A 17,421-nucleotide genomic window follows, 5' to 3' on the forward strand; every position below is an offset into this window, starting at 1 on the left:
AAGCCTTTACTAAGTTATTGGAAGGTTACTTAGCGACGATTGCATATTGTTGCAAGTAAACTTTCACCATAAGGAAGTTTTTTTCGGCACAACCTAATTAATGTTAATCATTTAGCTTTCAGGCATTTGTTGTCCAACACCATTGGTGACGTAATTATCATGCGCCAGGAATACGGTAAGACCCACTGAAAGTGGAACGCGGGCCAGATTTGACATTTGAAGTAGAACCTAAAGCAGAATTGGTCAAGGAATTGTACAGATTGGAGACAAATATGAGTTTACATTTCGGAGGTGACTCAGGATTATAGCTGCGTATTTCATTTTCGGTATGTTTACGAGTGTCGCAGCATCATTTCTTATGAAATCGAAACCTAAAAAGCTGAGTGTTGATTTCACATTGTGTTTATGTGTCACACAGTTACGTTTCTAAGACCATTAACTTTGTCAAATTCCCCAATAAATCTGAACATTTAAGTTACAGAAATGCGATAGCAAGAACGATAAACCTAGCTTAATAATTTTTTATTATGGCACATTTGAAACCGAAATAGACAATATAACTTAGTCATATTGCCAAAGCAGCTGAATAAAGCTAAATAATTAATTTTAGCTTAATTTTTATACAATGGAAGAAATAAATGATACATGTTCTGCTTGGCGCATGTTCAGTGTTTAATTACTATTAATTCTACTTATAGTTTTGACCTAAATATAAAAATCGAAATGTCGAGAATCTTGGGAAGGAAATGTATAGATTGTAAAGATTGCAGCAGTACTATTTATTAATATCACATTTTAAGGTTTACAGTTTTTAACTGTGTTTTTAAACTGTTTTCAAAGTTTTAAATCTAAAGAATGATTTGATGAAGAGAATAAAAAAAAAAATCCAGCTCAGTTTTTATTCACTTATATGGATAGTTGACGTAGGTGACAGACTGTACTCAAGGTAAAACTGTTTTAGATCGCATTGAGCTGATTCTTTTATAATTATTATGCTTGCAGCTTTTATGATTTTATGAACTATTTTGAAATTTTGGGCTATTTTTTCTTCATAACTTGTTTATTTTATGAATTATACTTTCAGACTAGTATAGAACATATGCAACATACATATTTAAGTGTTTATTTTATTAGAGTTTATCTGGTACTGTTAGTCATAAGACGTTTTTAGTAGTAAATAAATAGTTTTATTCTGATGCACAGTGTCTGAAATCTCATACACCATACTTTCTATTTTATTCCTATCTCTATTCTGAAGGTTTTTATAGAGGGATTTGACATTTATGGATTGTGATATATAGAGATATCCAAACCCCTTTGTGTTAAACACCTTACACTTAAAATATACTTATACTTAAATATACTTATAGCACACTTATAGCACCCAAAGTATATACTCTTTTATATGTTAATAGAAATTGTAACCTAAAATCTTGATGATTGTTATGCATCTTTGTTTTGGGTTTTAATCCAGTGATTTCGTGTTTTTGAATGAATGCAGGTTCTTGGACCTCTTGAATTTAAGATGAAGAGAGGGGCACAAGCATCGGACGAGCCTCTGAAGAAGAGGAAGGTTCTCCATGAGGACTCCTCTGATGAAGATGAGGAGTCTTCTCAAAGAACCCCCAGTCAGGGTTAGAGAGGAGTTTCCTTATGACACTTTACGCTCTTCACATGGCCATATTCTTTTGGTGGTATACGTTTTTGTAAGCGTGTTTATTTATTTTTTTGTCTCCCAGACTCAAGTCAGAGCGAGTCTCTCAGCGATGTTGAGGATCACAAACCCAGTTTCTCCAGACCTTCTAATTCCCAGAATGCCGAGGGCAATGAGGCCTCTTCCAAATTTTCAATGTATAACAGAGTCTCTCAGAAACTCATGGTAAAATAAACACCTCCTGTCATTCTTTTACTCTCTTGTCAGCCTGTTAATCATGAGTTAACACATATTAAAATGGTCTCCTGCTCTGTTTCCTAAAGGCCAAAATGGGTTTCAGAGAAGGCGAGGGTTTGGGAAAGTTCGGTCAAGGGCGGAAAGAGATCGTAGAAGCATCCACCCAGCGTGGTAGGCGAGGTTTGGGTCTGACCCTGAAGGGCTTCCAGGGCAACCTGAACATAGACTGGCAAGATGAGCCGGAGGTACAGCAACATTTCCAGAATGTTTCTTTAATATTGAAACCAAAACAATAGTAGACCAGGACCTTTATTTCTCATTTTTACTCTCAGCCAAGTGCTATAGAATCAGTGACGTGGTTTCCAGAAAGTTCTCCAGAGATCCCAGATGCAGATGAGCTGAAGGATTGGATGACTGTGGGCCAGGTATTGCAGCACATATTACCTGATGAACTGAAATGATTAGTTTAAGATCAAATGCTCATTCTTTAACTTTCTATGGTAAAAGTTGTTTTTGCTCAGCTGTTTGTTGTCTCTTGTTCACATGGGTCTGCTGTGCAAACAGTGTTTTATAATTATTAGCTTCACTAATAAACCTCACTATATAATAATCTCACCAACTGTAAATGTTTCACCAACTTCAAATATTGTATCATTCTTGTACAGTTATTACATGCTGGGTTTCCTTCATTTCCATCTTGTTTATGTGCATTTTGACTCCAGAAAATTCACCTCAGTGTAGTGCATAAACACTGATTTTATGTGCATTTAAATGCATATCAAGTGCTGCCATTCATGTTTTCTCAAGTGAAATTTTCAATTTGCATAAAAATGATATCGATTGAAACCCACTTCTTCATGCTGCTTTTATGACCTTGTATGAATTAAGAGATTAAATTAAATATTTGTACTTTATTAAATGCACCTCTCATACTGTAGTACTTTTTTACCTTTTGCAAAAAAGGCAAAATTAAAATGGCAAAAAAAAGGAAATGTGACAAGTTATAGGCCTAGTGTGTAAAAATATATACTTTCCCTTACACATTAATATAAATTCCCTTATGCTCTATGTCAAAAGTTTGGGGTTAGTAAGTTTTTTTTTAAATGTTTTTGAAAGTAGTGTCTTATGCTCACCAAGGCTGCATTTAAAAATACACTAAAAACACTAATATTGTGAAATCGTTACAATTTAAAATACGTTTTGCTAAGCTAAAGACTCTAGTTTTCAATGATCCTTCAGAAATCATTCTAATATGCTGATTTGTTGCTGAAGGAACATTTTTTATTATTATTATTGATGCAGAAAACAATTAAGTGTTGCTTAATATTTTTGTATAGACTGCTGCATTTATCATTCCTTGATGAATAAAAAGAACAGCATTTTTTTGAAATATAATTTTTTTGTAACATTACACATCTCTTTACAGTCACTTCTGATCACTTAAATGTGTCTTTGCTAAATGTATTAATTTCTTGTAAACATTTTTTACCTTTTGAAAGGTTATGTACATTCATATAAAAAATGTTATTTATCAGCTTCTAATGTTAATATGTATGACTGTACCTTTGCTTATATTTTTAGAAAAAATTAAAAATTGATGATGAAACTGAATTTTGCTCAGAGAATCTACTGCATCTCCTTCTTCGCTGCAAAGTGAGTGTCAAACATCTCTTATGTTTCTCCCGTTCTTGCATAAGACCAGACATATTGTGCTCGGTGTCTTGTAATAATGTAACATGTCTTTTTATTTGTATTTCTTTTCAGACAGTGTTTGACGACTTGGAGGGGGAGGAGATGAGGCGAGCACGTACTCGATCAAACCCTTATGAAACAATCCGAGGGGCTTTCTTTCTCAACAGGTGGGTGGCGTCTCCACATGCATGTAATAACAGAAGCATATCTTTTCTAAATTTCTTTCTCTCGGTTTTCTCCTCAGAGCTGCTATGAAGATGGCCAACATGGATCATGTTTTTGACTATATGTTCACTAACCCAAAGGATTCTCAAGGGGTGAGACCACAGTTACACAAGCTAGAAATATGTGCTGTGATTACGTTTTTGAATCGGATGTCTGTGTGCAGAAGCCCCAGACGCGTGATAAGGATGGTGAGTTGCTGTATTTTGGAGACGTGTGCGCAGGACCGGGAGGATTCTCTGAGTATGTGTTGTGGCGGCGGCGCTGGCATGCGAAAGGTTTTGGGATGACGCTCAAAGGATCCAATGATTTCAAACTGGAAGATTTCTATGCTGCTCCCAGCGAGCTCTTTGAGGCCTACTATGGTATGAGTTTCAACCATTTAAACATGAAAACACAACAATCTAATATTTTTACTGTATTGGTTCATATAGAAATATTAATGTAATACCTACACTGCTGTTCAGAAGTATGGAATAATTAAGATTTTTCAAATGTTTTTTAAAAGAAGTCTCTTATGCTTAACAGTGCTGCATTTATTGAATAAAAAAAAACGAATTTTGTGAAAAATTGACAAACTGTTTTCTTTTTAATGTATTTTAAAATGAATGAATGCAGAATTTTCAGCATCATTACTCCGGTCTTCAGTGTCACATGATCCTTCAAATCTTTCATGATCATTCTGGTATGCTGATTTATTGGTGCTCAGTTATTGTTGTTACTTAATGGTTCTTCTTATTATTAATAATTTAGAAAACAATTTTTGCTGCCTAATATTTAATATCAAATTTGGAAATCATGATAGAATAGAAAAAGACCAGCATTTATTTGAAATAAAAAAATATTTTGTAGCGTAATGTCATATTTTAACAATTTCAGTATTTAATCAAGGTAACTTGAATGGTAGGGTATCGCGGTTTACACAAAAATATTAGGCAGCACAACTGTTTTCAACATTGATAATAATTGGAAATGTTTCTTGAGCATAAAATCAGCATATTAGAATGATTTCTGATGGATCATGTGTAGAACTGAAGACTGGAGTAATGATGCTGAAAATGACCCGCTTTACCATCATAGGAATAAAAATATATTAAAATAGAAAGCAGTTATATTGTAATAATACTTTACAGTATTACAGTTTTTACTGTCTTTTTAATCGTGTAAATGCAGCCTTGGTGACTCTTTTAACAACTTTAAAATTAGTTATTATTCCAATTCCATTTACACTGGTAGTGTAAATGTTTAATCTAGTAATCGAAATTTTTTTAAATGAAATATTATGAATTTCTTTTGAATGTCTCATTACCGGTGTTTCAGGTGAGGGTGGGATTGATGGCGATGGTGACATCACGCGGCCGGAAAACATCACTGCGTTTCGTAACTTTGTCTTAGACAGCACTGAAGGGCGGGGCCTGCACTTCTTAATGGCAGATGGGGTAAGACATGCTCTTCTCTGATTGGTTAAAATGTGAATATTGCTTTTGTGTGATTGGTCGATATATTCTGATGGTGTGTTGCTCCTCAGGGTTTTTCTGTGGAGGGCCAAGAGAACATTCAGGAGATCCTGAGTAAACAGCTCCTTCTGTGTCAGTTCCTCACTGCCATGTCTGTCGTCAGACCAGGTATTGTGTGTGTTTTTGTTTGTATGCATATAAATAAATTGGCAATAAAGAGTATACATTCTCTTGGACTTTTTTGCAGATTTTTATTGAGGTACATTTTGCAATAATTGGTACAAAGAAAAACTCAACATCTCTGGTTTTCATGGGCCTCCATTTTTTGGGCTTTTTGTGTATGATTTGGCCATTTTCTTATTGGAAGCTGAGTTGTCTTCCTGGTTAAATCACTCAAAATCCTTGTTTTCCTCAAGGATGTTTTTCATTTCACTCAGTCTATTTTTTTCTTCCTCTTCGTGAGTTTTCCTTCCTTTGATGTTGAAGAAGTATCATTAAAGCTTGATCATGCTCCGCTCTAGGGACGATCAATAGTGCGTCTTCCATCTCTGTCATGACACACTATATCCTCTTTTGGGTTACCATAGGTCTCATGGCTTTTCTCAGTCCCAGACATTCTGTTTTGGAGGACAGCCAGTTCTTTAACAGCGGTTCCAAATGATTTAATCTCTTTAATGATGTCTCTCTCAAGGCTTTGAAGATTATTTCATGCTTTTTCTTGCCTTGATATTATTGTACAGCCTTGTCTCAGATCTGTTTGGATTTTATCTTGGGATGCGCCCAGACACGAGTCTATTTATTCTGAAATCCTGTAATTAGGAAGGTAATTATGTGACTACTGTATGTGAGAGAAGACTTGGTTACTTGAGAGCTAATTTTAGGTGTATCAAATCAACGGTAATACTTTTTACGGTTCTAGCATTGAAGAGCCATATTTTAAAACTTCTCTAGAGTACATTGTTTTTCTTTTTCTGAAGTCTACCTTTTTTGTCAAAGTTTGTGTTTAGTTTTACATGAACATTTTTCCATCGTTTCTCTTACCTCTTTATTTTAATAGGCTTTTTTTTGTTACTGTGCCTTTAAGATTATGTAAATGACTTCTGTTGTGATTGGTTGTTTTCTATTATATGGTCCGTTGAAATAGATGAATTTTAATTATTTAAACACTTTTGCTTCCATTTCTCCACACAAAATCTTGTGTTTTACAGGTGGCCATTTTGTGTGTAAGACGTTTGACCTGTTCACACCGTTCAGTGTGGGCTTGATTTATTTGCTGTACCTCTGCTTTGAGAGGGTCTCGCTCTTCAAACCCGTCACCAGCCGGCCTGCCAATTCAGAGAGGTGTGTGTTCATTGTCCATGACTTACTTTGAAAGAGAGCAGCTGGCAGTGGACACTGAAACTATACCTTTATACTTTATATAACTTTAAAACGGGTGTCACAGGATGAATTTTGAGTGTTTAGGTTTTCAAATGATAATACCTATATATTTATACCTATATACTATATATAACTTTAATTTGTATACCTTATACCAGTATATGCATTTTTTCCTGAATGAATATGCAGAAATTGGCCTTAACTTCAATGCTACATTTTATTTATGTTTGATTTACACTGCTCGTCATAAGTTTGGAATAATTTAGATTTTTTAATGCTCTCATGCTTTATACAGTATATTAAAATAGTTTAATAAAGTTGCATGAACAACAACGTTGCCATTGTCAACATGCCTAACAACGCCCCTTAGCTGTTATAAATTCACTGTAAACCACGGCTTCTTGGGGCTTATTACTTTTATAAAACGGTTATTCCATATATCTAGTTAGGTTTCACAAAATAAAACAGAGCAAATAAAGTGTAATAATATGAATAAAAACAGTATTCTTCCACCAAACAATGTAGTTCCTCAGAAACAGTTGTGGTTGCAACAAAGTGGTTGCCAAGCAACACACAAAGTAAACAAAGGTGTAAGTTTGTAGAGTAATTTACAACAGCTTTGAACGCAGCTCAACCAAATCAGAATCAAGGACCGGAACTATCTGTTTTATAAAATGTAATTTATTCTTGTGATGTGAAGCTAGAAATCTTTTGTAGCATTTCCTGAATTAATTTAATTTTCTTTTTTCCCCCCAAACTTTTGAATTGTAGTGTATCACGGCCTCCAAAATATTAACTTTTTTTTTTAACATTGGTAATAAATAAAATATTTCTTGAGCATCAAATCAGCATATTAGAATGATTTATGAAGGATCATGTGAGACTGAAGACTGGAGCAATGATGCTGAAAATTCAGCTTTACATGACAGGAATAAATTACATTGTAAAATATATTATAATATATATAGAAAATAGTTATTTTAAATTGTAATACTGTTTCACTGGTTTATACTATTACTATATTTTTAATTAAATGCAGCATTAGTAAGCTTGAGAAGTCTTTTTCAACATAAAAACCCTAATTATTCAAAGAATTTGACTAGTAGTGTATGATTATTTTTTTACATTTTTTATGATCAATTCTGATATTTTTGTACTGGGTCTTTTTTTAATAATAAAACCGTAAAATAATAATAAAACCCTATTTATTAATGCACATCCCTGATTATATTATGCATGCTATTATTATTATTATTATTAAAAATAAAAAATTTCCACTAATGTCGCATAATGTCACTATTGGTTAATGAGCACGTGGTACTGATTTTTAATGTCTGTCTGCATGCAGATATGTGGTGTGCAAGAGTTTAAAGCCAGGCACTGATGCTGTCAGAGAATATATGTTCACCATCAACCTGAAACTGAATCAGTTCCGACACTCAGACAGAGACGTTACCGAAGTCGTGCCTCTGGACATCATTAAAGGAGACACTGACTTCTTCCAATTCATGATCAACTCCAACGAAAGGTATCGCCATCGCTTTCTGACCCTCTTTTGTCTCTCTCTCGCTGGCTCTCTCGATGCATTCATTCATGCTTAGGTTTGTTTATTGAACTCTGATCCCTTGTCTTGCAGCCATTGTGCAGTACAGATCAAAGCCCTGGCTAAGATCCACACGTACGTCAGAGATACGTGAGTCACACATTCTTCCTCTGGTGTGTTTCAGGGCATTCATCTCAATCTCTCTTTTATTTGTTTGTGCACACGAGTCTGTATGAGCGTCACTGACAAGGCTGTGTGTCTTTCTAGGACACTGTTTGAGCCCAGGCAAGCAGACATCCGCAAAGAATGTTTCAAACTGTGGGGGGTGAGTCCAAAAACTACAGCCACGAGCTTCATAGTGGACTGAGGTTTAGTTTAGTGCTTTGTGGTGCAGTCTGAATGATTTCAAAGAACATTGTTTTGCGTAGGTATCTGTAAGGACAAACTGATGCTGATTTGAATGATTGAGACCTTGAACGTCTTTATCTTTGTGCAGATTCCTGATAAAGCCAGAGTCACTCCTCCAACATCAGATCCGAAAACAAAGTTCTATGAGCTTGTGAAGGTAAGAGTGTGTGTGGGCTTTGAGAAGTTAGCTGGGAATGTGGCAATGCTCTTGTGGACGTGATGTTCTATAATAGAAGAGCTAAGTGGGCGAATCAAATGAAGCCTATAATGTCAGGGTCATAATTCATCTTAAAAAACAAAGGAAAAAACAAACAAACCGAAATTAGAATTTTGGTTGAGAGAAATTAGCAAAAGCTTTTTAAAACTTTCATTTGGACGTTTTCCAGTGAGATTATTGATATATTATTTAAAATGTAAAGTTTAAGTTTACTGTAAAGAAAATGTACTGTACTAAATTTGTTTCATTTTATTTAAAATAAATGTTTTACAAAAAAAAATTGGAATCTAAAATTGCTGTAAAATCAAATGATATATGATAAATGATATAAAGTGAGTTATGTTCCAAATTTGAAGTTGATATCACAAAAATGGAGGTTCCTGAGAGGTTTTTTGCATTTTCCTGTCACAAATGTATACATTTCTGTCACAATATTTCTTCTATTACTAAATAGTCACTAAATATGGAACCTTGAAACTCAAGACCTTTCCAACGATATGTGTACTGTAAAGATTAGAAAAAGTTTTGGTTATAAAATACTATAGTAAATTTTGTAATATGACACGTGACGGGAGGAGCCTGGTAAATGGATTTTTAGTGCCATTTCTATGGTAAAACAATGCCCAACTTTAAAACGGGTTTCACAGGATGAAGTTTGAGTGTTTAGGCTTTCAAATGATATATAACTTAGGATAATTACATAAATGTGTGATAAGAAAAAAGCTTATAAAATGAGTGCCAAGCTGACAATTAACAGTTTAAAATACAGTTTATATTTTATATAAATGAACTATAACTGTATTTCTCTGCTTACTGTCTTTTTATCTCAGGGCTCAGATATGGACAGTTTTAATTCCATACCAACTGCACTGAACTCAGGAAATCTGGATAAACTACAGCACGTACTGGACTACAGGTGCATTGTGGGAGGAGGAGAACAGCTCTTTCTCCTGGGATTTGGGGTAAGGAATATGTCTATGAATGTGATATTTATATTTATATAGCCTATAATTATAATGTGTTGTTTTCATGTATATCCTTATATGCTGCTTAAAGAGTGAAAAACCTAAACTGTGGGTGTATGCAGAGATCTCAGATCTACACGTGGGACGGCAAAGCCCCGTCACGCTGGAAGATGCTGGAGAACTTCAAACTGGAGCTGCCCAGAGACACACTACTGAGCGTAGAGATCGTCCAGGAGCTGAAGGGAGAGGTGAACAGAGAGAATTAGTGTTGAGAGAGAATTGTTAAATGACAGCTTTACATTAATACTGTAAGGGGAAAGAGCTGTTATTTCAGTAAAATAATGACATGCTTATTTGTAAGAAGTTTTATTTTGAGTCTTTTTATCTATGCTTGTAGGGAAAAGCCCAGAGAAGAATCAACGCTGTGCACGTTCTCGATGCTCTTGTTCTCAACGGCACTGACGTCAGAGATCAGCACTTTAACCAGAGGTCTTTGCCAGAACCTCTTCCCAAATTATTACATGTAGAAATCATTTTTTATATATATTTTTCCTGTCTTTCACTAACTACAAAAATCAAAAAGGAGGAATTTTTCATTGAGAAGTTATTTTATTAAGCAGGTTTATAAAGTGCAATCTTTCCACTAAGATACAGTTTGTGACGTGTAAACAATAACAGAATATCGCTGTGCATTGCTGTATTGATTTAAAAACATTGCTATAATTCATTATTATTTAAAAGACTTCAAAAGGTCTTAAATTTGAGTAGAAAGTCCTAAATTCATGAAGTCATGGAATTAAAATTAGCATGCACTGCTAATTTGTTTTGTTTTCCAATACAAATATCTGAACATCTTTAAATCAACATTTACTTGAGATATAAGGATGAAGATATGACGCCGTGGTTTCTGAGAAACGAAAAAATTGAGCTTATGCAAATATCTGTCAATGGGGAATAGGGCTGTGCAATTAATCAAAATACCTCCCAACGATTATGAAAATACAATAATCGAGATGGAACGATTATTGCGCCCCATTTCTAGCGGTGCGCTTTCGCACCTCCATAAAAGCCCAATTTTATGTGCAAATCAGTAAAATCGTGTAACGTGAATTTTGCAAGATGGGACGTGCTTGATTTATTTAAATTGATTAGATGTATTCATGTTTTTAAAAGCGCAAACAAAAGAACTTGCGCTGGTCCTCGGGAGGGGGCTCCTGCTGCTGACTGTGCTTAATATTAATCAAACAACAAAATACAAAGAAAAAATCACTCACTGTTTGCGCTGGTCCTCGGGAGGGGGCTCCTGCTGCTGACTGTGTGCTTAATATTAATCAAACAACAAAATACAAAGAAAAAATCACTCACTGCTCTTGACTGAATGACTTTAGCTTTAATAAGTAACAAATTAAGTTTAATTATTACAGTGAAGACTATGCTGTATATTGGAAATTATATTATTCATATATATATCGATCGCTATCTTTAAATAAATCATTCATTTCAAGTTTTGGTTATATGGCCCACTCATGATTACAATATTGACCAAAATAAACGTGATTATGATTTTTGTCATAATCAAGCAGCCCCCTAATGGGGAATAAAACCATGTTTTCCCTTTAAATCTATTTTTAAGTTGTCTGTTGACACATATTTGTTTTTGTTTTATTCATAAACTCGCTTCATCTTGATCAGTTTCTCCAAAACAAGACTTTTTATCGAATGTAATTTTGCCTCAAGTAAAAGAGCATCTTTTTTGTTTTTTAATAGATATGATTGATATTTTGACCTCACAAATCAGAAAATAAAAACAATGTTGTTCTTGTTGCAGAATACAGATGGCCGAGAAGTTTGTGAAAGCTGTGTCCAAACCCAGCAGGCCAGACATGAACCCCATCCGGTAATATTCCTTTCTCTTTGCGGTTGTGCTAATTGCCATGTCAGTGACAGCCCTGGGGGCCAGGAAGTCCTATGAACACCGGAGTGTGCAGTATGTAAAATGAATGAAGATACTGTGTTTTACTAGAGCCTAGACAGGATCTTTCATGTTTACGATGAATGACATTCATTAATTTATTCTCTCTATATTTTTTAGAGTAAAGGAAGTCTATAGGTTAGAGGAGATGGAGAAGATCTTTGTGAGGTGCGTTTAACCATGGCAATCACATACATGTAGATTATTTACATTTTTTTTAAATTAGATATTTTCATTTTATTTTTTTCCCTCAGGTTGGAAATGAAGGTAACCAAGAGTTCGGGTGGGATGCCAAGACTGTCGTACACAGGCAGAGATGACCGTCACTTCCTCCCTAGCGGCCTTTACATCATCAAAACAGTCAATGGTGAGAGAGGAAGACGAAGTAACTGGATTAAATTAGTGAAGTGCCTTGTTAAAGATGAATTTGTCATTATTTGTTTCTCTTTTTGACAGACCCATGGACCATGGCGTTCAGCAAAAGTTCTAAAAGAAAGTTTTTCTACAATAAGCAGACCAAAGAATCAACTTATGCACTGCCGCCTGGTTCTGTGGCACCATTCCAGTAAGTATTAAAGTGCCAATATGAAGTAATCCTGCATGACTGGCACTACACTGGCAGCCGATTTTGGATCGAAGCCCTGAGCAAGAAAAATTGCATTACATAGCTAGAATTTTCAAGAAGATTTTGCACAAATATTTCTTGCCTTTATGTAGCATCTGACCTTCAAAGAAACGAGTATCTCTCTAAACCCCCAGCATTCTTTTAAATGTCTTTTTTAATCGTATTTTTTCTCAGATACTGGTTGGTTATTGCTCTGTAGTTTCATTAAAGTAATGTTCTGGGTTTAAAGCAAGTGACATGCTGTGGCGTGCTTTCGATTACAATGGAAAATAATTTTGACTATTCCTGTTTATAGTAATGTACTATAGAGCAAGGCATTCCAAAGTGTAAATACTTTTTTTTTTTTAACATTTAAAATAATTATCCCACACAAAAATCTGTTTTGTGAGCTTTAAATGAATTTGCGTTGTCCTTTTAGCAGTGGGAATTCTGGTTATGTGTAATTAATGTAATAATATTTGTGATCATAGACATGACAGAAGGTTTGAAATTCAATATATAATTTATAACTAGTCCAGTTACTTATTTTTTATCAAACTAGTCTCATGTTGAAGTTTGTATGTAATGTATATTAATTTGATCATACTACAGTACAGTGCCTTTCCTCATAGGTTTCTGTGCGCACAATTTTTTCTTGTCAAAACTTTTGGTATTAATCGACAGACACCACAGATGCAGTCAGGAGAGTTTAACATTCCTTTAATATTCATTGTTAATGTTTAATTGAATATATACACTATTATTCAATAATTTGAGATTGGTCATATTTTTTTTATGTTTTTGAAATAGGTCTCTTAAGTTAAGACTTCTATTATGCATTTATTTGGTCAAAATACAGTAAAAACAGTAATATTGTGAAATGTATGTTGTATGTTTCATTTTAAAATGTAATTTATTCCTGTGATGCAAAGCTGAATTTCAGCTGTAATTTTTAAGTCTTCATTGTCACATGATTCTTCAGAAATACCATTCTAATCTGATTTGGTGCTCAAGAAATATTTCTTATTATTATCAACGCTGAAAACATTTAATATGTTGTTAACAGTTAATATTTTTGTGTAAACCATGATGCAGGATCCTTTAATTAATAGTGAGTTCAAAAGTATTAATTGCTTAAAAAAATTGTACTGACCCTAAACTTGTATTTAATGTAAAGCATTCTCATTCATAAATCACCCGTATGCTTTCTTATTTCATAACTTTTTTTAAATTTGTTTCTCTCTGTTCTCCTGTTTCTCAGTGCATGTCATCAAGACAGGCTGTTTTGGGCTTGGGAGGAGGGTGTCCGAGTTCATGACTCCCAGACGCGGGTCAACCCCGACAAACTGTCTAAAGATGACGTACTTTCCTTTATCCATCAGCACTGTCAACAATAAAAACACAAGTACACATCACACGGAACATAGCATAGACTGGACGTTCTCCTCACCACCAGGGGGCACTGTAGCTTTCACCAGAGTCTGCTGAGAAACATTCAAACTCATTCAACGTGTTTCTTCACACTTCAAGGCTCTCTCCAAAATAGCCCCTGTGAGTTATACGACAGGGCGTCTTGGTGCTCGGTGGTGTGTATCTGCGTGTGTCCATTATCTTCAGAGGAGAAAGAAACTTAGATGACATTGCTTTTCCCTTGTCCACATGTTTTTTTCTCCTGAACTTCAAAACCTGCTTCCTCACATGAATTATTCCTCCACTAATCGATCAGATGTGTAGCTGCAGATTCTACTCATCAGTGCAAACCATTAGATAACCATGTAAAACAGCATGACAGTGTGCATTCGCTCTACTGTGTGCATGCGCTGCCTTGTTTTGCTCATTTAGTTTTTTCAAACATTAGAATGGGTATTACTTGCAACGTTAGAATGGGTATTACTTGCCATTTCTGGTGGTTTTGGAAAAGGATTTGAATTTTAAACCTGTTTGTGATGTTGATTACATTAAACCACTGAGGAAGTTTATTCCTTGAGTAATCGTGGTCCGCTTCATTATTCGTCTATTGGGTTTAAAGTCAATGAAATGGAAGCAGCGACAGATGTTTTCTTGCGTGTAAAAAAGAACAAATGAAGGGCGGTGGGACTACGTTCTATTCATCGGTTGTTGATTGGATTTTGAGATGTGGGTGAGACACTCAAAAGCTGTTTTTTTTTTTTTTTTCGACAAAAGCTGAAAGACCAAGAAGAGCATAACACTTGATTTTATGCTCCATTGTAGGAAAAGAAAACTGTGACGGAAGATTTGGAGCTGGGACCTCTGCTGATAAGACACACTGTCTGAATGAAGTGTTTGAACAATGAAAACTTACAAATGCTAGAAGAGAACTAGAATTTTTTTTTGTATGCGCTATTCACGTTACATGTAATTTCAAATCAGCTGTTCAAGGAATAGTTCACCCAAAAATGAGAATTTGCTGATAATTTACTCACCCTCAGGCCATCAAAGTTATTGATAACTTTGTTTCTTAATCAGAACGGATTTGGTGAAATTTAGCATTACATCACTTGCTCACCAATGGATCCTTTGCAGTGAATGGGTGCCATCAGAATGAGAGTCCAAACAGCTCATAAACGCGTCACAATAATTAACATGTAATCCACACAACTACAGTCCATCAATTAATGTCTTGTAAAGCAAAAAGCTGTAAGAAATAAATTTATGAAGATGTGAAAAAAAGAAAACTCGTTTGAATCAGGAGAGAAATATGCTCAGATCAAACACAGTTTACAAACAAAAACTGTTCAAAATAAAATATACATTTCTCCAAATCTTGAATCTACATCTTGGATGGCCTGAGGGTGAGTAAATTCTGAACAAATGTCAATTTTGGGGTGATCTGTTCCATTAATGTTTATATTACCGAAAATTTTCATGCTTTATAGTTGCATATAGTTTACGTTTTGTGACGATACATGCAATCATACATTTGAGATTTGTGATATAGTATACGTCTCTTTTGTTGCTGTGCAGTAATACGGTTATATTCTGTGATGAATTTAAAAAAGCAGGTGGTTGAGAAACTGAGTGTTTGCTTTTGCAAAAGTCACCTTAGGAATGGTGTGGCTACATGTTTGCTAAGGTGCCTTGTGGTTGTTATGGTGTTTGGGTGGTTTCTTGCAGATATTCTGGTCCCTAGATGTCCCTTCTTTAATAATAAGTCCATGGTATTTTTTTCCCGCCCATTTCATCCGCCACCGGTCTGATTGTGTTTTTCATGTCAAACTTTAATACTTTAGGCTTAGGAGTTTCTTCACATCTGAACCCCAGGTTTTATGATTCAGGATAGCGATGCCACCTTCGCAGGAGGAGGGAAAGATGGAGCATGGCAGGTCCAATTTTTTTGTTATGTCATATTCAGTACACTTTTATATCTGTATTTTGCTTCTCTAGAACAACAATACATGAACTGTCACCATGACTGACACATCACTAATGAGCATATTGTGTATCTTGCTGTGTATTTTCATTTCTTCTCCGAAGCTGTAGGTTTCTGGCATCTCAAGGACGGCAGGACACAGGCGGTCTTTTGTATGCAGGTGTAATGAGAGTCTCCCACACCCTGTTTCCCTATCCATCTCTTGCTTTGAGTTTGTGACTGGAAAGCTAAGCAGAGATTCACCTCAAAGGACAATTAAATTTCCCTTTAGATGGCTTCCGTTAGAGAGGTTCCTCTCAGCCGAGGGCTCGCTTGCTCGCTGGCTGGGTAACCAAATGGGAACTTATATAAACTCTGTTTTTCCCCCCTCCCCGTCTCCATTCACACACTCTTTCTTTTCTGGCCAAGAGGCTCAATGTGCCATCTCCCGAAAGCAATTGAGCAGCGCCGCAGCAATACTGCCCATCACTAGCCGGTAGGGAAAGCGTCCAGAAGATATAACAGTATTCTATCTTCCCGCTGGGCACCAGAGTTTTATTAAAATTAAGGTTAAAAGTCTGGTCATAGCGAATTTGTCTGGAAACTCAAATTAAATTGACCAAAGGGGATTCAATTACAAAAAAAGAAGAAGAAAAAAAAAATATATATATATATTAATTTTTTTAGAGATGTTCTATAATGTTACCATAGAAGTTGTGACATGGTATCATAGTAATGATATGTTTTTATAAATATTTATTTATTTTATTTTTATGATAATGCATAGTCCACAGTTGGTTATTTGTTAGTTTACCATTTTTGGGCAACATAAGTGCATTTAGACATTTGAATCAAACATTTTGAAAGTTCAAATGTTCGGTAAATTTCACTTTACAAAAAGCACTGTAGTGGTATATCATGCTATGGTAATGATAATATTTGGTAATATGATTAATATATAATATATCAAAGCTACTAAGATTTCCTAATTTTTAATCATGCCATTCCATTTTATTTAAATAGTTTAGACTATTTTTGAGCAACTTAAGCACACATTCAGTCATATGATGCCAAAAATGGCTGTCTAGATAGGCAGATCACTAGAGGTAGTTTCTGATTTATTGTCAAAACAATAAATTTATTAGTATTAAAAAATGGCCATCACATACATAAATAAAATGGTGCTTTTATATAGTGAATGATTACCAATTTAGTGTAGGCTATAGTATTATGGAACTTAAAATATTTAAACTTTTTTTTTAGCATAGCAGCATTTTTTTTTTTTTTAGTTCAGACGTTTAAATCGAACATTTGATGGCCAAAAATAAGCTATTTATGTTGGCAACTCACTAGATTTTGACACAAAACATATCGATGTATCAGCAAAACAATATCCTACTAATTTATTAATATAGAATACATGACTTTAAAGAACATTTGGAGCTTTTTTGTTAATTTAGACAGCATTTATGAACATCATAGATGTGCTTAGATGTTTAAATCGAACATTTGATGGCCAAAAATGCTGTTTATGCAGACAGCTCACTAGATTTTGAGACACAGCCGTAGTGCTTTCCGATTTATCAGCAGATTCAGAACTCGTGTATTGACATGTGGTGCTGAGGAGTAGCCTACTTGAGTATTTTTGCTATTTATATTGCGCAACATCGACGTTTACCACAGCTCAGCCGGATTTTAAA

General features: G+C 34.8%; 1 protein-coding gene across 4 annotated transcripts; it reads left to right on the top strand.

The window, feature by feature from the left end:
- Positions 1 to 115: 115 nt before the first annotated feature.
- On the top strand, positions 116 to 14,443 carry cmtr1 (cap methyltransferase 1). 4 transcript variants are annotated; one of them, XM_016521046.1, is made up of 24 exons: positions 116 to 175; positions 1,502 to 1,634; positions 1,740 to 1,879; positions 1,978 to 2,136; positions 2,224 to 2,316; positions 3,473 to 3,544; positions 3,656 to 3,750; positions 3,828 to 3,912; positions 3,981 to 4,170; positions 5,126 to 5,244; positions 5,334 to 5,430; positions 6,471 to 6,603; positions 7,991 to 8,170; positions 8,279 to 8,335; positions 8,453 to 8,510; positions 8,682 to 8,750; positions 9,641 to 9,772; positions 9,898 to 10,023; positions 10,173 to 10,264; positions 11,604 to 11,672; positions 11,868 to 11,915; positions 12,002 to 12,114; positions 12,204 to 12,312; positions 13,613 to 14,443. In XM_016521046.1, the coding sequence occupies exons 2-24, from the start codon at positions 1,526 to 1,528 to the stop codon at positions 13,746 to 13,748; spliced, it is 2,481 nt and encodes an 826-aa protein (XP_016376532.1). In that variant the 5' UTR covers positions 116 to 175; positions 1,502 to 1,525; the 3' UTR covers positions 13,749 to 14,443. The 4 variants fall into 4 exon arrangements, with proteins under 4 accessions (XP_016376532.1, XP_016376531.1, XP_016376533.1 ...); XM_016521045.1 differs by lacking the exon at positions 116 to 175 and adding an exon at positions 183 to 326; XM_016521047.1 differs by lacking the exon at positions 116 to 175 and adding an exon at positions 183 to 326 and having other exon boundaries at positions 3,828 to 3,900; positions 3,972 to 4,170.
- The last annotated feature ends 2,978 nt before the right edge of the window (positions 14,444 to 17,421 follow it).

Source organism: Sinocyclocheilus rhinocerous, unplaced genomic scaffold (genome assembly GCF_001515625.1).
Source record: "Sinocyclocheilus rhinocerous isolate Xijiao unplaced genomic scaffold, SAMN03320098_v1.1 scaffold28, whole genome shotgun sequence".
NCBI lineage: Eukaryota > Metazoa > Chordata > Actinopteri > Cypriniformes > Cyprinidae > Sinocyclocheilus > Sinocyclocheilus rhinocerous.